We start from the raw sequence: 20,267 nt of genomic DNA on the forward strand, positions 1-20,267 counted from the left end.
GCTGTGTTCGCATTGCACAATTTTAAGGCACTCATTTGTGTCTTTCTACGGAGTGGCAAGCGTAGATTTATTCGGCGTGTAACTGCCTCATCGGGGCGAAAGGGTGGCAACGACTGTTGGTCGTTAGCCCCTGTAACAGAAAAAGGCCGCGCCTTCTAGCCCTTCTGCGCTCTTATCAGAGCGAGGGCAGTAATCTGTGGTTTTTTGTTGCACGTCTAGTGATTCAATCAATCGATCCAGTAGCGGCTAAAGGTACAAAGCGTGACAGGAGAACGTAAGGGTCTCCGGCTGCCCGTACTCGCTGCGGGTAGTTGTCACTTGTGGGCTTGCCCAACTTAGACCAGTAGGAGGAAGACAGCGAGATTTTCGTTAATTCGTTAGGACTTAGGGAATCTTCGGCCATGTCGGAGTTCCAAGAGGTCAAGAAGTCCAGGCGGAAGAGAAAACCAGCGCCAGTTCCGTCGACTAGCTCCTCAGAGGATGAGGTAAGCGAAGCGATGGATACAGGGGCACCCACCCAGGTGCGGTCCTCCCCTGTAGTTGAGGCATTTAAGAATTCTAAGGGCAGACCTGGCAGTTCTGCCCTGTTGTTGAAAGTCCAGGTCCTCCTGGACTACTTGGTTGATTTTCTAACGCTTCCCGGCGGAGTCAGTTCGGGGGCGAGGAAAACAATTCTCCCTCGACTTGGCAAGTTGAGGAAAGCTTTCAAGGCGGTAAGTGAGGGTTTCGAGGCCTTGGCCTCCAAGCCCCAAAAGGTCAAGGCTCCTAAGGTGGTTGTTCAGGCTCCAGCGCAGCCCAGGCGCTACGCTGAGGTCCTGAAAACCAAACGCGAAGCCAGCAAGGCGGCAAAGAAGCCGGAGGTTATTTTTGTAAACAAGGCGGAGGGCTCGAAGACCACGAGTCAAGACTTGAAGCGCGATTTCCGGGAAGCCCTTCGTGGTGACCGGAATCGGCTTAGGATTCGAGATATTAGGGAGACCAGCAAAGGGTTAGTTGTTGTTGCGGACAATAAGGAGACGGTCCAAGTCATCAAGGACTCTCCAGCGGTACAAAAGCTTGAGGTTAAGGTGGACCCCAAGCGGTTGAGGAAGCCCCGGGTCATAATATGTGACATCGAGCGGAGTCTCTCTGATGAAGAAGTTCTGTCTCTCATTCGGGACCAGAATACTGATTTGGACGAGGCCTCGTTCAAAGAGTAGTGCAGGCTAGTCTTCAAGACTGGAACGTGTGATGCTCTCGGTATCACAGAGTATTTGAATTGGGTGCTGGTCTCCACCAGAAGTTTGTGTCGGAGGGTAGAGTCTTCGTTGATTTTGCCTCTTGTCGCGTCAAGGAATACCTTGACGTGCAGAGGTGCTTCAAATGTTGTAGGTTTGGCCACAGGGCCAAGTTTTGTAAGTATGCGTCGGTCTGCGCGCATTGTGGTGAAGAGGGCCACAAGCGTGACGATTGTCCGCAAAAGAAAGAGGCTCCGAATTGCGTTAACTGCAAGCGGTTACGTAAGAATCATAGGCATTCCATCAACAATAGGGAATGTGGTAGTTATTTAAGAGCGGTTGAGGTCTACTTCAATTCGCTCGATGGTTAGGTTCGGCCAACTCAATGCCCAGCGTGCCTATGCGGTCCAAGTAGAATTAGGTAACGTCGCTGAAAAGCGGAGCCTCGATGTTTTACTTCTGCAACACCCGTACGTTGTCAAGGGTGACCTGCCAGGTTTTTCAGGCTGGAATAAGTACCATGTTGGCGAAAGCAAATCCGCCGTGCTGTGCAAGAAGTCCATAGATAGAGTCTTTATACGGCAAGCCTCTGACACGCATCACGTCGTTGTTAAGCTTGCTGTGGATGGTTTCGACCTAGTTGTGGTTAGTTCGTACTTTCAGTACAGAGATCCCACTGACTTACACTTGGAAAAATGGGATAGAATTATCAGGCTGACAGCGGGTCGTCCTATTCTTATAGGAGTTGATGCGAACGCCAAATCGCTTCTTTGGCACGGTGGGATCACAGACGACGGCGGTGAACTTCTAGAAGGCTTCATCGCGCAGCACCGATTTCAAGTATTCAATGTCGCCGGCGAGTTGGCTACTTTCGCCGGCGCAGTAGGATTGCGGAGGGCCCTCCATGGTACCAACATTGATGTTACCATTGGTAAGGATATCCCTGGTAGGAAATTGGTCGGTAGTCGATGATTGCGAAAGCGACCATCGGCTCATAGTTTTTGATTGGATAGGTGGGCTGCGCGATGTCTTTAGGGCGGACGCTCCTGTTCAGCAGGGGCGCTTCTTGCACAGGCGGACGGATTGGCCCAAGTTTTCTAACATTCTTGCGGCCAGGATGCGGGTGTTCACTCGTACCCTGGACGAGGTCCCTCTAGATAACCTGGCCGAGAATTTTTCTTCTGCGGTGGTTGAAGCCGCAGAACTCTCTATCCCCCGGAGCACGGGTCGAGAGAGAGTAGCTGGTTGGTGGACTCGGGACTTGACTGCGATAAAGCAGGCCGTGGGCCGACTCAGGAGAGCCGCACAGCGTGCGCGTGATCCTGACCGGCGCACGGTTCTGTTTGCGGAGTATCGTCAGAAAAGGAACGAGTATTATCATAGTATTAGGACTTCGAAGCGGGATTCCTGGCGCTCTTTTGTTCAAGAGCAGGGGAATAAAGACCCTTGGGGTGTTGTTTATCGAGTACTTGGTCACAAGCGGAAAAAGGACAATCTTCGATCGGCTCTCTCAACCCAAGACGGCGTTGTAGTTGAGAAAGATCGTGTTCTATCTCTTCTGATGGACGATCTGCTCCCCAATGATACCGAGGTTGGTATGCCTCGTATCATCGAAGAGTTCGAGCGGCGGTTGTAGGTTTTGACACAGACTCTGTGTCTTCGGAGATTACTGAGGCGGAAGACCGTCAAGTAATCTATAGCCTGGCTACGAACAAAGCCCCCGGTTTTGATGGTATTACGGTGGAGCTCCTTGTTCGCACCCTGCCTCGGTCCGTTGACTAGGGTGTTCAATAGGCGTTTATTCGCCGGGTATTTCCCGGCTTGCTGGAAGCGTGGTATTTTGAAGCTGTTATTCAAGGGTGGCGACAAGGACCCCACCGTCAGTTCTTCTTACCGTCCTCTGACGCTCTTGCCAGTTGTTGGAAAGGTTTTCGAAAAGGTACTCTACCTCCGCATAAATAGTAGGTTGACTTCAAATCACATGCTGATGGACGACCAGTATGGCTTTAGACCCGGCAAGTGTACAGAGGACGCGATTCTTAGGGTCCTGGATTTGGCTTCAGGCAGTGAGTGCAAATATGTACCCGGTGTCTTCTTGGACATATCCGGGGCATTTAATAACTTGTGGTGCCCCTCTGCCTTGTTTTAATTGCAGAAGGGTGGTTGCACGCGGAATGAAATTAGCACTCTCTCGAGTTATTTCAGCGATAGAACTGTTGTCCTTCGTGACGGCAGTTCGCAAGTCAGAAAGGCCCTGTTTAAAGGATGTCCACAGGGCAGTGTATTAGGTCCACTCGTCTGGACCATCGAGTTCGACTCTCTCATGCGGCTGCGTTTGCCCAGTGGCTGTCGCGTTGTGGCTTACGCCGACGATGGGCTGCTGCTGGTCGAGGGCGGTTCGCGTGCTGAGATTGAGCTTAGAGCGGCACAGGCATGTAGGGTTTTGCGGTTGTGGAGTCTTCAGCATAAGATGGTTTTCAGTGCAGAGAAAACCACTATGATGTTTTTGAAGGGCCGGCTAGCTGCAACTCGCCACCCGCGGGTTGTGATGGACGGCCGTTCAACAAGGTATGTCACTCTTCAGAAGTATCTGGGTGTTATCCTTGATGAGAGGCTTCTCTTCAAGGAGCACCTGCAGTATGTGGCGAAGAAGGCAGTTGATGCTTTCTTCGGCGTCCGTAGAGTAGTCCACCCCGATTGGGGGTTGAATTTCCGTACCATGCGGATTCTTTACAAGGTGTTTGCGAGGCCATTATGTACGCTGCGCCCGTCTGGGCTCATCGTATGAGGTACCAATGTTATAGGGGCATTCTATTAAGAGCTCAGCGTCTTCTTTTATTAGAGGTTGTCGGCGGTTACAGGACTGTCTCGCGAGAGGCAGTAGATCGCAGGCATCAAACCTTTGGATATTTCGGCTACAAAACGTAGTCAGCGATATGTTGCAAATACGCCTTCTTACTTCAGGGCGTATACGTGAGATCGAAGACCAAGGTTCTGACTCTTGGCAAGATAGGTGGAACGATTCTTCAACAGGTCGTTATACGCATAGTATATTTCCCAATGTTAGAGAGTTGCGAGCGGTTAGCTGGGTATCCCCCAATCGGCACAAGACACAGTTCCTTTCCGGACATGTTGCCTTTAGGGATAAATTGGCTAGGTTTAGGTTGGTCGATTCCGGCTTCTGTCCGGACTGTAGGGTGGATGACACCGTGGACCATGTCCTACACATATGTCCCAGGTACGAAGCTGAGCGTACCAGAGTTACTAGGGAACTCGAGAGAGTAAATTCTGTTTTGGATCTACGAGTCAACTGGAGGACTCGTAGAGAGTGGACTATAGTTGCTGGCTTCCTTCGCATCCTCGCCCTGAGCAGGACTGCCGAAGGGATTTAGTAGGTGATAGGAACCTGGGTGGCTAGGGACCGCCTGGGCAGTTGACTGGCCGAAGGTAGGCGCTTAAGGCAGCGTGCCTCGGTTAGATCTAATTGGTGCTATTTTGTGTTGGAATAAAGCTGTCGGCGGAGTTGCGGCCGCTGCCAACGGGCATGGTTATCCTTGTCCCGGGAGGTGCGGTCGCGCTCCGACGAGGGCGTTTTGTGAGCATACGACACTGTCGGCGGGACGTGGCTATGTGCCGCTTCGGTGGTAGGCAGTGGTGTTTCGACGGCGGTTACGAAAGATGGTGAATGTCATGCGGGACTCCGCGATGAAGCTGCGTGGTAGTAGGCGTTCGTTCTCCTCTCCCGGGCAGACCGAAGCGGAGTCAGATAGTTTGAACTCATTGAGTTATTAAGCGGGGTTCTTTAAGGGAGTTAGGACCAAATTTCGCTGTGTAAAAACGTTAGTGGGAAGTTTTGTTGAAGTGGTAGTTTCTCGGATCTGAGACATTCGGTAAGTTGGCTCATTAATAGTTAGTGCTAGGCATGGGATCTTCATTCTGCAGTTAGGCTTCTAGCTTAGTTCCTGAGGGCGACGTGGTAGCTGCAGGTGTCCGTTGTCTTCTTTCTGAAGGCATAAACACATAAAACTATCTTGGGGTGAACTTTACCGATGCAGATGTCCCTCGATACATATTGGAAAAAGCAATCAGATCAACAGAGTGATTTTTCATGGACTAAAATAAGAATGTGCAAAGAAATAAAAGTGAAAATAAATTCACATTACTCATAAAATATAGATTGAAATATTGAAATTACTAAATAAATAATAAAAACTTTAAAAAAACGAATGTTTAATATCACAGAAAGGTACTACAGCTCTAATAAAAATAAAAATTATTTTTTCTTTTGAAAAAATATTACATAAAAAATCTAAATTAGTATTTCATAACAATGTTTACAATTTTATTCATTTATTACTCAAAATCATTACTTTTGTGGATTTGCCCTCAAATACAAAAATAATGTATAGGGCTACAATATAAATTTATAAAAAAGGGTATAACAGTTAAGTAATTAGATTTGCAATTATACTTATTTAGACATTGAAAACTAAAATATTCCTGGAAAGCAGTTGCTTCTGTGTCAATCTCATCATTGCAGGTATTGAATAAGTCTTGCACATCTTTATACTTCATACAAAAATAAATAACATTATATTAAATTGCGTATAAACTCTGCTCACTAATAGGATAATTTACTAAAGCTTTGACCTTGAATTACCACTTACAGTAACAACAAAAGACGTAAATCTAAATTGTGCTCACCTCGTATATAAATATTAATTTAGCTACTCACTTTCTGTACTAAAGCTATAATATCTTTAATAGTATTTTGTGTTCAGTTACTAATCTGTAACATTAGTTGTAAAATATATAGGTCTTATTTTAAAACAATACCTCTAAATGCTGGACATATATTCCACGCTGTAATCCCACCTTCACTCATAAACTGACCAAGACCAACCTCAAGAAAGAATATTGGAATTCCTCCGGTAATTAAACAGATAAAGTAAGGAAGTAAGAATGCACCTGACCAATAAAAATGATCACAACATAAAAGAAATTGGCCAAATTATTAATAATTACAATGAAACATTATATAAATATTATATTACAGAAATTATATATATATATATGTATTTGAAGTATTGATTTGTAGAGTTAAGTTCTAGACTGATGGAGTAAGGGCGTGCTGCTGTGCGCTTGTTTTTCAGCTTCTCTTGTTGATAGACGTGTTGTTATGACTAACTGTGTTTTGCTTATGATTTATAATAATATCTTCTGCTTATTTTATTAAATCTGACACACTCCTTATGACAAATCAGTTTCTTTTATTTTATAAAACATTAAATTGTTAAATAAAATATTATTTATAATATTTTAAACTGTGTGTTCCAAGTGGTCAGTGTTTCTTTGCAGTGTTTGTGTTTGTTTAAATTATAGATAAACTTGTAACGCCACATTCACAAAAGGGAAACAGGATCGTTCATTTAATTTGTCTGACGAGGAGGACTAAGCAGGAAAACAAATCCCAGGATTTGAAAATGTAAATCTGCTTCAAGGCATGAAAACAACGATGAAGAAATTCTTCGATGAAAACTTGGCCAAGCTGGCAACAAAAGAAGATATTTTGAGTATCAGCTGCGATTCGAGATCTCGCGGAGGAAAATAGATCGTTGAAAGCATTGCAGATTTTGAACGTCAAAATTTTGATCCGGCTTGATAATTACCGGGCTCGCCATAATAATTTAATATTCAAAGGGTTGAAATTTAATTCCGATGTGGATTGCCGTGTGATTCTGAGGGACTTTTGCTGGGATGTGTTACAAATAAATCTGCAAGTAATGATTAATTGGGACCGTACACTTGGTAAAAAAAGGATAATGCTCCCATTATTGCGCATTTGCCATTTGATAGCGATATTGAATGTGTATTAAAAAACAAAGAGATTAAAAGGAACTAGCATGATAGTACACAAGGACTTTTGTTGGGAAACTAGGGAAAAAAGGGGAAAGTTTGTGGCGATTCGAATTGAAGATATTAAACGGTGGGCAAGAAGAACATGATTATTAATGTGGACCAGCTGATTGTGGAGGGTCAAAAGTTTACTTGGACGGCGACGAACAGTTGGATGTGCGGATCGAAAGATGGTGTGGCAAAATTTAAGGAGATGTTTAATTATGACTGGGGAAATTGTTAAAAAATCAATGAGCAAACAAGGGAAACAATATATTAGTATGATATTGTTTGTTTGAATTAGAATCGGGTGGATAATGAGAAAGCTGAGCGATTTGAAAATTTGTTTCAGGAGTATAAAGTTGTATAGGTTCCATCAGTTAGTAGTTCGAATTATGGAAGGTCTGAAGGTGGAATTATGCTAGCCTATAGATCTAATTTGCAGGGTTTAAACTGTAGTTTTTTCAAGCTGTGGGGATGTTAGCTATGACAGTAAAATGGGATGATATTTGTGTTTACGTAATTCCAGTTTACTTAAACAGCAGTAAGACATGGGATGTTGATTTTAGATTATGGAGCTTTATGGAAAACACTGGTGAAAATTGTTACTTTGTCCTATTAGGAGATTTTAATATCACAATAGGATATCAACAGGTACCGCCAGGTGAAATATTGGAGAGTGAATGTTATGTAAATGCAATTAGTTGTTCTAAGGATGAGATGGTTAATGCTCGGGGGCAGAAAGTGATTGAATTGAGTGAGAGGCTTGATCTGTGTGCGATGAATGGGAGAACAGGAAGTGATAAGAAGGGTGAATGGACTTTTATTGGGGGAATGGGAAATTCAGTTGTAGATTTATGTTGCATATCAACAAAGTTGTTAAGTACAGTAAACAATTTTCAAGTTATTTCCACAGATTTCTCGGATCACATGCCCATTGAGGTGAGAGTACAATGGCAGCAACCATTTAAATATGATAATTGTTTTTTGTCTCTGTTACCAAAGGTGGGGTGGTCTGCGATGGGGACAGAGATGTACAAACATGCACTGGAAAATATAACACGGGACGTGGCTTTGTCTGGCAAAAGTGATCAGGATAGGGAAAAATTTGTAGGTATGATTTATTAGACGGCTGGAGAAAATCTGCCAAATAGAGGAAATATTAAAGAACCCGGTGGGCAGAAATGGTTTGACTGGGAATGTCTTAGGGCTAGGAAAAAATGTTTTGCTTGTTTAAATTTATATAGACAACTTAATAGAGAACAAGTGCACCTTATTTATTTGGAAGAAAGAATTACCATAGTCTCTGTAATAAAAAAAATCTGATTTTTTTAGCGGTAAGGAAAAAATTTCTAAGAGTTCGAGATTGACGGGACTTTTGGGAAATAGTTAAAATATTTCAAAAGAGGGGATTTAAATGTATGGGGAAAATTACAGCAAGTGAATGGGTGCAGCACTTTCGTTGTCTATTATTTGTGGTTAGGGGGCTGTTCCAGTCACATATGCGTTACTGTTTAGGATGGACGAAACTTTGGACTCTCCAATCGATGAGGTAGAATTAAATGTTGTCTTACAGAAAGCAAAAGAAAATAAAGCCCCGGTTACAAATGGATTCCCTTTGAATTTTACAAAGCTGCATCAAAGGATTTCAATAAAATATTGGTTAAATTTTTTTAGAGACCAGTTAAGCGCCCAGTAATTTTTCAGAAGGAATTATATTCCCAATTCATAAAAAAGGAGATCTACATCTACTTTTAACAATTACAGAGGTATTTCATTTATTAACACAATAGCGAAACTATTTTCGGTTATTTTATTACACAGACTAATAAAGTGGTTAGGAGACAATAATATTTTAAATGAGTCTCAAGCTGGTTTCAGGAAAGGCTATTTTACTATAAACAATATATTTAATCTGCTTATTTTAATTAATTTCAAACTTAAAAATAGGGAGAAAAAGGTGTACTGTTTGTCGATTTTAGGGCTGCCTGTGATAGCATCAATAGATCGGCGCTACTATATAAGTTGTATGAAACGGGTTTGTCTTACAAGTTTTGTAGGATTATTGGAGAATTATATAAAAATACACATGCATTTGTGTGATGTTCTGACGGTTTAATTGAAGAGTTTAGTACATTTAGCAGCTTAAAACAGGGATGTTTATTGTCACCTCCTTTGTTCTCGTTGTTTATCAATGATCTTATGGATTGTATCGGAGAGGGCGTTTGGATCGATGATCTTAGTATTAAAGGACTGTTGTATACTGATGATCTGATGCTAGTGGCGTCCTTGCCAAGAGTGTAGCCAAATATAGTTTGAATAATATGTGGCACAGTTTTTTGGCTAACAACGAAATACCGGTGAAAAGTAAACTAGGCATTTTTGAAGCAGTAATGAGGGCGGTGGTAACATACAGGGGGACAGGTTTGGGGTTATTATATGTTTGATGAATTAGAGGTTTAAATAAGGTTTTTTTATTAAAAAGTCATTCTATTTACCGCAGTCCACTCCTAATTATGTAATACACCGGTACTTGGAAACAGATAAAATTAATTTATTTAATTTTACTTTTAGTATGAATTATAAATATATTAGACTTAAAAGGAGATCATTGGCCGCGTAAACTAGCTATTAAAGTTATCGAGTAGAATATTGGATGGTATGGAGTGTGGAAGTCAATGACAGAAAGGTATGGCTGTGAGTTTAGCAAGTATGTGGATGGCACGTGTGATTGGAATGTACCGCTGAATGGTGTGAATGAATGCATGAAGAAGGATTTAAGGGAGAAACGGATGGGAAATGGAATGCGGAAAATTCATTATTTCACAATATTTATCATTGTCTGGATCATGTACTCGAAGATCGTAATTATTTTACTGGTAATTTTAGCAGGAACGAAATTTTGGAAATATTTAGAACAATAGGGATTAAATAAAAGTCCAGGTAGGGAGGGCGGGCAGTGGTTATGCACATTTTGGAATTTGGGTGGAGGAAGAAGAAATGTCACATTTTATCAGAAGGTGCCCGATATTAGTGTATATAAGACTAGACTGGGCAACAGTGTTTTAAAAGGGGAATAACAGATAATTAATCAACTTAATGGAAGGGATTGGAAAAAGCTGATAGGATTTAGTAGGTGTGTTTGGTCTTACAGATGCAGTATAGTTGCTGAATTAAATACTTAAAAGTCAAATATGGAGGTATGTGTGTGGGTGTGCTACCCAGAGTACTTCGAATTTAAGGTAAAGCATATATCGCTGAGTTCCACTGCACTGAAATATATAGTTTAAAGGTAAGGTAATAATCAAACTACATTAATCAAATTTATGTTCATTAACATGGGTGCGGATTGATAGTTATTTTGTATGTGTTGTATTCCACTGATTATTACTTTTGTTTTTTATTATGTATAGTTATTTTTTTATTTTCATTTAGCCATTAATGGTAGTAGGTTTTGGTTTACTTCTGGGAATTTGATTATTTATTACTTTGCGTCCTTTATGTATATATATATATATATATATATATATATTGTCATTAGATAATTATAATCTTGTGTTTGTTTTTAGTAGACTTATCAAATACTAGAACTCAACTGACAGGCAGTCCATAGTTCATGATCATGTCTATAAATGTTGTTTATGTATTTTTATGTAATTATCTTCATTCTGAAATATACATTTTGTTATTATTATATTGCTCCTATGAATCATGAGACCTTGCCATTGGTGAGGGGGCTTGATTGCTCAGTGATACAGGGTAGCTGGACTGAAGGTGCAACCATATCAGAGAGGTATCTGTTGAAAGCCAGACTAAGAAATGATTCCTGAAAGAGGGCAGCAGCTCTTTCAGTAGTTTTTAAGGGCATAGGTCAGGAGGAATTAAACGACCATATCAACATCACTCAATCTTCTGAATACTGCGCAGCTGAAAACAATGAAAAACTACAGCTGTTTTTTTTCCAAGAAAATGTAGCTCTCTGGATTTTCATGTAACAAACATAGAGGCGCTTTCCTTCGTAAAATATTCTGGAGATAAATTAGTTCCCATTCATATCTCTGGGTGGGGACTACTAAGGAAGGGGTCACCAGAAAATTAAAAATTAACATTCTATGAGTCGGAGCGTGGAATGTTAGAAATCTAAAAATGGCTGGTAGGTTAGAAAATTTAAAGACCAAAATGGATAGGTTAAATGTAGATGTAGTAGGAATTAGCGAGGTTCAGTGGGAAGAGGAAAACGACTTTTAGTCAGGTGATTTTAGAATAATTAACTCAGCTTCAAATAAAGGACAGACAGGAGAAGGTTTCGTAATGAACAAGAAGATCGGGATATAATAAGGATAAAATCAAAACCTAAGCCAACAATGATTGTTAATGTCTATATGCCTACAAGTTTCAATGATGATGATGATGAGGTAGAGTGTGTATATGAAGAAATTTACAAAGCAATTAAAGACATAGAAGGGAATGAAAATTTAATAATAGTTGGAGATTGGATGCAAGCATCGGAAAAGGCAAGGAAGGAAATATTGTGGGTGTGTACAGGCTGGGCAAAAGAAATGAAAGAGGAAACCAACTTACTGAGTATTGCACAAAGTATAATTTAGTAATTGCCAACACAAAGTTTAAAAATCATAACAGAATATACACATCGACAAAGCCAGGTGTTACTGCAAGGTATCAGATAGATTATATCATGGTTAAGCAAAGATTTAGAAATCAACTCGTTGACTGCAAAGCTTACCTTGGAGCATTCATTGATGACACCATAATTTAATGATAATGAAATGTAGACCAGGGTTTAAAAATCTGAAGAAAAGGTGTCAGATGAATTGGTGGAATTTAGAGAAGCTTAAGGAAAAGGGAGTAAAGAAGATTTTTGAGGAGGACTAGTAAAGAAGTAATCAGTAAAGAATACGAAAGAAAAGATTGACAGGTGGGTAGAATATATTGAAGAGTTATACAGAGGAAATAAATTATAAACTGGTGTTATAGAGGAAGTCGAAGAGGATGAAAAGGGAGATACAATATTGAGATCTGAATTTAAGAGAGCATTAAAAGATTTGAATGGCAGAAAGACTCCTGGGATAGATGGGAAACCTGCAGAATTACTACGCAATGCAGGTTAGGAAGCGATGGATTATACAAACTGGTGTGTAATATTTATGAAAAAGGGGAAGTTCCGTCAACTTCAAAAAGTGTTATTGTCATGATACCAAAGAAAGCTGGAGGAGATAAATGTGAAGAATACAGAACAATTAGCTTAACTACTCAAGCTTCAAAAATCTGAACTAGAATTCTGTACAGATGAATTGAGAGGAGGGTGGAAGAAGTGTTAGGAGAAGACCAATTTGGTTTCAGGAAAAGTATAGAAACAGAAAGCAATTTTAGCACTCAGATTAATAGTAGAAGGAAGATTAAAGAAAAACGAACCAACATACTTGGCATTTATAGACTTAGAAAAGGCATTTGATAACATACACTGGAATAAAGTTTTCAGCATTTAAAAAAATTTAGGATTCAAGTATAGAAATAGAAGAACAATTGCTAACATTTACAAGAATGAAACTGCAACAGTAATAATTGAAGAACATAAGAAAGAAACCATAGTAAAAAAGGGAATCTAATAAGGATATTAATTTTTAATCTTTACATAGAACAAGCAGTTAATGACATTAAAGAAAAATTTAGATCCAAAGTAACAGTGCAAGGTGAAAAGATAAAGAAGCAATGATTTGCTGATGATATGGTAATTCTAGCTGTGAATAAAAAAGATTTAGAAGAAACAATGAATGGCATGGATAATGTCCTACGCAAGAACTACCGCATGAAAATAAACTAGAACAAAACAAAAGTAATGAAATGTAGCAGAAATATTGTAGATGGACCACTGAACATATAAATAGGAAGAGAAGAGATTACGGAGGTAGAAGAATTTTGTTATTTGGGAAGTAAGATTACAAAAAATGGACGAAGCAGGAGCAATATAAAGTGCTGAATAGCACAGAAAAAACAAGCTTTCAGTCATATAAATAATTTGTTTACATCAAAAATTAATTAAACATCAGGAAAACATTTTTGAAAGTATATGTTTGGAGTGTAGCTTTATATGGATGTGAAACTTCATCGATCAGAGTACCTGAGAAGAAAAAATTAGCAGCTTTTGAAATGTGGTGCTATAGGTGAATGTTAAAAATCAGGTGGGTGGATAAAGTGACAAATAAAAAGGTGCTACGGCAAATTGATGAAGAAAGAAGCATTTGGAAAAATAGAGTTAAAAGAAGAGACAGACTTATATGCCACATATTAAGGCATCCTGGAATAGTCACTTTAATATTGGGGCACGTAGATGGGAAAAATATGCAGGTAGGCAATGTTTGGAAAATGTAAAACAAATTTCTAAGGATGTAGGAGGTATACTAAAATGAAACGACTGGTGCTAGATAGGGAATCTTGCACAGCTGCATCAAACTAGTCGAATGACTGAAGACAAAAATAATTATTATTGATTTGTAAGCAATCTGACGAGAGACAGCAATTGCCCAAAAATTCCATATCATTCCCAAGAATAATTGCAAGGCTTACTAAGGAATTTTAGGATCAAACAGTTTCCCCTTTGCCTTCTTCACTGAGTCAAGTATATAGTCACATATCGGCATGCAAAGCCCAGTGAAATGCAGTTTATATTTAGCCCTACAAGTGACACCTTCACTCTGTTTATTTCAAGGAATATGGCTATGTATAACGGAAAAAAATATTCAATTGTCACTTGTATCTCATATGTTTTACATGTGTCACAGTCATATGAAAGAATGTAGTCATATGAATAGTGTAATACAATAAATTATATACTTCTTTCTGTGGTAAACAATACACACCGCCACATTAGGCACTATATATATAAATTATATACCCTATGTGGTATAATATACAGTAACTCAGTAGGGAAACGGAAATAATGATAAATGTGTTAAAATATTTCTAAAAATTCAATTTAATGGTTAGGATTAAAAATTTTATTTATTTTTTGTCTATTAAGCTATATGGCTTCTGTTCATATTCAACTTTCTGTAAATAATTTTTCAGAATAGGACATTTTTTTCTAATTGAAATCCTGAGCATGATATAATTATTATAATGTTTATTGTAAAATTAAATTAAATATCCTTCATAGTTATTGTCTCTTTTCAGTACAAAGTGATTTAAATAACCAGAAATTAGTAAAAAAATCATGATTTCTTTCTGAAAAAAATAAGATTTTTTTTTCTGATAGGGTTTCTGATTAAAGTTTCTTATAATTTAACATACCAGTGTAATTTTAATAAAACTGTCTAAAATAGTATATTCTAGAGGTAGCTATATCTAATAATCAGAATCTTTACTGGTAGTTTGTCCATTTCAATGCAATGTATAATTATAATTTATAAAAGTTGCAATTTTCACACTTCCATTTGTGTATCAGATTTATCAAAAGCATATATTGTGACAAACATCTTAAGTAATGCTGATGAAATGTAATATCTCTTAAAAGCATCAGCGTAACACACAAATTGTTAGTCTATAATATTCGGCTTTGTAGGTTGTAGAGTCAATTGTGTTTTAATCACAAATGTCTACTGGTAAAATCTTCCTTAACATTTCATAGCAATCAGACAATTTTTTTGTACATCCGTGATATTCTGCCATGAAAAAAAATGACATAGGTTACAATTGACTGGAGTATGATGAGAACAAGTGTACTAATACATGATACTTAATTATCTACAATTCATGTAAAATTTAACTTTTTTAAAGTTTAAACAGAAATGTTTATTTTAATAAATGAAAATGGCAGCAACAGCGACAGAAAATGTTTTGAAACAAGTTATTAAACATGCTACATTTATTAAGTTTAGTTTATTGTTTGAAAAATTCATATAAATTTTAATTTAATTACAAACATAAGTAAAGCTATTTTATGTCCATATTATAATTTTAAAATATCAAATTAGTTTCTATATATATATATATATATATATCAGCAAGAAACTGATATTAGACTGAAATAACTAAAAAACATAAGACAAATTTTGGTTCAAATATCAAACAAAATTCGGTTTAGAATACACATTTACTGTTTACTACAAACAAAGGTTGTTACACATATAAAATGTATAATGTTTACTCAAATTTTACAGAACAATTTTCATGATATAATCCTTAAATATTTATTAATGCTATTATTTTTTTTAACTGACGAGTGGACTTTCATGAAGGCAACATCATTAAGCTCAAATATGATCAACACTACACGAGCTGTTTAATGTTGATCACTTTTTTATGGTCACTTTTACCTTGGTCTGATGTAACTTATCCATAAAAGTGCACTTCCTTAAAAAATAAATTACAATGATGATATATGTTCATAATTATTTACAACTCAGGAACAGGAAGAAATTCTAAAAATAAATATTGAATCATGTTACCAAGAAATCCAAAATGTCATAAAATTACATTTTAAATAGAATGAGAAATAGCAAGAAATATCAATTTTCCAGTATCTAAAGTTTCAAATATTTAATAGATCCTGGGTAAGACGGTATACTGCCTTTCTTCAAAGTTTGATTATTCTACATATGGAATGTCTCAAGGAGTTTCATGCTTTCATTCAGAAATTTATGGGTGTGAAATAAGGATAAAAATACCAATGATACTTTCCAATATGCTGTTGGAACCTTTTACTGGCTAATGACCAGCAGTGAATGCCACTTAAAATAAAATAAATTTTTTTTTAATGGTCTCCACATACTAGTTTGGTATTATTTTTAAACATTCTGTGTTAGAAACATCAATTTCTAATCACAAATACATAGCTATAAAATTTTGTTTTAATAATTTTTAAACATTATAAGTTATACCATGAATTTAACACAAGTTATAATCCGATTTCTAAAGTAGATGAATGTAACCAAGAGAAATCACACAATGTACTAATTATGACTTTTGGTCATGCTTAAAATTGTGTCAGATTTAGAAATGTAACATATTATAGATAGTAGATGTAACATATTCTGGGTAAAAAAAAATAATCAACAAAAAGGTGAACATCAGAAAAACAGGAATTTGATGACCAAGAACAGGAAAACTCAAGAAGATCAAGAATATTGACAGAAAAAGAAGCTAGCAACAATATTGTTGTTCTTTCCAAGCAGCTTAAAATGTTGAATCCTTCTTCAAGAGATAACTTGAAGATTATTATTAAACTTAGCATCTTAATTATTTTTTAATTTGCTCAACTAATGAAAAATAATTAAAATGGGAGTGAGAAAGGTTTTTCATATTTTTTTATAGACTAATAATAATTTTTAGAAGTGCCTTAGCAAACTTTTCAACCAATTGCACTATTGAGATAATAGTCATAGGGAACACCCCAGTCTTATGTCTGATTTCTTATTTTTGTTATAGGGATAGGGGAAATTTAAAAATATTTTTACAGAACTATTAAGTCTTTAAAAATGTAAAATTAAGTTTCACCAAAATGCACCTGTATAAAAAAATTAATCATAAGTTAAAGGAGAAATACTCCTCCACTGTCTGAGTTTCATAAAACTTAAGTAATATTAACTCACTATAATGTGAGTTAGCATACCAAAATTTCAAAATTATAAGTTAGTCTGTTCCAGAGATTATAAGCAAACATCAAAATAGAGGTACAGAACTGTGCCCTAGTTTTTTGCATTTTGAACTTGAGGGACTTCAAAATGTTTTGAAATACAAAAACTGAACACTCAAAATGTGGACCAGTTATAATATAATATTCTATACCATAATAGCCAGGTAACTAAATTTTTTTAATTTGGGGACTGCAGTGATGAAAAAGTTAATAATTAACAAAACTGTGAATTCATAAAAAACTGAAAAGTAAACTTTTTGCAACACAGCTGGATTTCTTCATCATAATCACAAACTCTATACTATATTAATAGAAAAATATTGACACTATTAGCAGAAACTTACCTCCACCATTTTTGTAGCATAAGTAAGGAAATCGCCATATATTACCAAGCCCTACTGCAAACCCTATTCCTGACAATACAAATTCTATACCTTTTGACCATTTCTCTCTTTCTATACACTGCTTCTGTGGTTCAGTCTTCAGCTGTGAACCATTTTCATTCATTTCTGTGCACTGTTCTTCACAAGTATAATCGACCATTTCATCGACAAATACAAAAAAACATCAACAATGAACAAAAACAATGAATAACACCTACCAAGATACAAAACATCTAAACAGGCAATACAATTACTACACAGTGTATGATGAAGTATGCATAATAGTTGTAGATGCAGTGATGCTATTATTTCATTATTGTTGTTGAAGGACAGACAATGACAGTTTAAACAATCTAATAAAATCTGTTTAAATTCAAGCAGCACAGATTATATCATTAGGGGGAATAGCAACAAGGTTTCCCCTTCAGTGGTTAATTCAATTTATACCTGATTAAGATGTTAAAATACACAGATGTTAAAATTAATAATGTACCACAAGAGATACAATGGTGTGAAAACATGATTTAATTTGAAATTAGTATTTTGAAAACAAATAATAATATTATAAATTAAACACAAATTAAAAAAAAAATTGTTTAAGTCTTAAGGAAACATTACATATGACCAAAAGGCAATCTAAAGTTATTCATTAATTGTGGATTGCACTTACGTGGTAACTCCAGGAATTCAAAATAATTTATAAATTAAAAACATTAGAGAATTATAAACTAAAAATTCCTTAAATCTATAAGTACCATAAATAAAATGATCTTAGATAATCTGATATAAGTTACAAGCCACCCCTGAAAATAGCACATCCATTTTCAAGAATAACAAGCATCCTATGCCAGACTTACTAGGGAAAGCGAGGTGATTTCTCACTGGGCTAAATGTATGGTTGCATATTAACATGCCAAACCAACTGAACTCAGGTGATATCCATCCCAACAAGTGACACCTTCACTCCATTTATCAGAGTTACTGGCAGTGTATTGGACATCATTACTCACAGGAAAAGGAACTGTTGACTGGTGTCTCTTTTACTGTTTCAAATGCCTAACTCAATTAAGCGCTTTAAAAAATACTTAGAAAATGTAAACAATAGCACAAAATGGCCGATTTGAACACAGCAAACATTGGATTTATACTTCAGTAAAATAGTAAACTATTCTTTCCACTAACATCTTCACAGAATTTCCAATTCTATTATTTTCCACAAATACTACAGCAGATATATACTTTTTTTGAATTCAAAATTTTACAGGTAATAAAAACTGAATCCACAATGCAATTGTGTATGTTTAATTTCTGTTTGGATATATAAATGTACGTAGGTAAAATTCCTATTAAAATAACTAAATTTATCCATCCATTTTACTTTTTAAATTATCTAACTTACCAGTCTTGTTTAAAGTTTAGAACCCTGCAATTCATTCAAAAAATGTCACAATTCCTACACACTTTTTTATGACTTTCTGTAGACTATACTTCACCCAAATGTCAACTGGGGATTATTTTATTTAAATAGGAGTTTAACTAATAAGGTTGTTCTTCATATTTTATAAAAAATGAGGAATAAGAATAAGATTTTCTTGGTAATTACTGGCTCTAGTTTTCCATTACATTTAGGTATGCACAACCCAAAGCCTCACAAATTCTATGTTTAAGTTTCTGTTGCTGGCCCTTTTCAACCACTAACTAGCTGTAACTTTAAATAGCGGTGCTAATAAATATGCAGACCCTTTCACATGATATGTATCTTCTCTAAAAATTATGGTAAAAAAAAAAATAAATAAATAAATGTATAAATTAAATAATAATGCATGATAAAACCAGAACAACTTAGAGAAGTAATATTACAAAGAGCCATAATCAATTTTGGTAACATGTGCAAGTTTTATAGAATAAGTTTGTATTTGTCTAGTAAGAAATTACTGGGATCTGAGTTAGATCATGCAATCTGATGATACTGTAATAATTGGAACATTTCAGGGAATAGCATCCTCAAGATAAAAAATTTGAATTAAGGTAAAACGTTAACACCCTGTAAACCACATTTAATAAACTAATTTTCAATAGATCACTGAAGATCTAACAACAATGGTTGCGATTTCACTGTCATCGGCATAAAGTCAACAAAAAAAAAAATTACAATAATATTTCTATGGTCGTAATTAAAAACCCGATGAGACATTTACAAGAAGTTTACATTATCAATATTCATTACACATCATAATGATAAGTAAACCAGTTATGAATTAAGACAACATATATTGAAAATGATGGGTTAATTTAGGTCAATTCCATTCATAAATTGTAAGTAACACCAGAATGTACAGTTGTTAAACTCTTCTTTTGTGGCACTAAAAGCCACGACAAGCCTTTGTCTCCATTACTATCAATCTCCATGCACCCCTATTTTTCCATTCTCCATACCAACATTCCTATTTTCACTAAATCATCAATTACCTCATTCACTAACATATTTCTGGTTCCCCTTTCTTCTCTTGTAGGGAATTTTGATCCAACCATCTTTTTTACATGTCCTAACCACCACTTAAGGCTTCAATCTTCACTCTTGATCAACTCCTCAATTTCTAATTTTTACAGATATGCTACTCATTTCTCTAAGTAAAAAATCTATAGATTTTTCTTAGAATTATCCTTTTCAAGATTTTTAGACTGTCTGCAACAGTATTAATGTCCATGAAACTTACAAGTATCTAAATGCTGGCTTTTCTATCAATAAATCTGCTTTTAAAATTAGTATAATATATACTTAATATCTGGCCCGAATATTGTCATAAATACCCTCCATCATATTGATTTCAAATGAAATAAGAAACTTGAACACAAATAGCAACTTGAATTGTGTTTTGATTAATGGATAGTGATTTCTGTCAGTAGGTGTAATAATAATAATAGATTTCACAAAGAGTGTATACTCTCCTTCATTATTTCCTATTATCATTTAATATTACAGAGAAGGATGGGGAAAAAAACCCACAGTAATTTTATACGATACATGTTTATTAATTAGATTATGTTAATTTATTAACAACAGATGTTAAAAACCATAAAACACAAGTTAGAAACAGTTCAAAACAAATTCAATCTATT

General features: G+C 36.3%; 1 protein-coding gene across 2 annotated transcripts in view; it reads right to left on the reverse strand.

The window, feature by feature from the left end:
• LOC142323105 (sodium- and chloride-dependent taurine transporter-like) overlaps positions 1–17,419 on the reverse strand; it is a 77,364-nt gene extending 59,945 nt beyond the window's left edge. Inside the window, exons 1-2 of one of the 2 annotated variants that reach the window (XM_075362294.1) lie at positions 17,109–17,419; positions 6,054–6,185 (exon numbers count right to left, since the gene is read on the reverse strand). In XM_075362294.1, coding sequence (XP_075218409.1) covers positions 6,054–6,185; positions 17,109–17,307 — 331 coding nt within the window. In that variant the 5' untranslated portion in view covers positions 17,308–17,419. The remainder of the gene's footprint in view (positions 1–6,053; positions 6,186–17,108) is intronic. The other variant, XM_075362295.1, reaches the window with a different exon arrangement.
• Positions 17,420–20,267: the final 2,848 nt, after the last annotated feature.

This window comes from Lycorma delicatula, chromosome 4 (genome assembly GCF_047948215.1).
Source record: "Lycorma delicatula isolate Av1 chromosome 4, ASM4794821v1, whole genome shotgun sequence".
NCBI classification, from domain to species: Eukaryota; Metazoa; Arthropoda; class Insecta; order Hemiptera; family Fulgoridae; genus Lycorma; species Lycorma delicatula.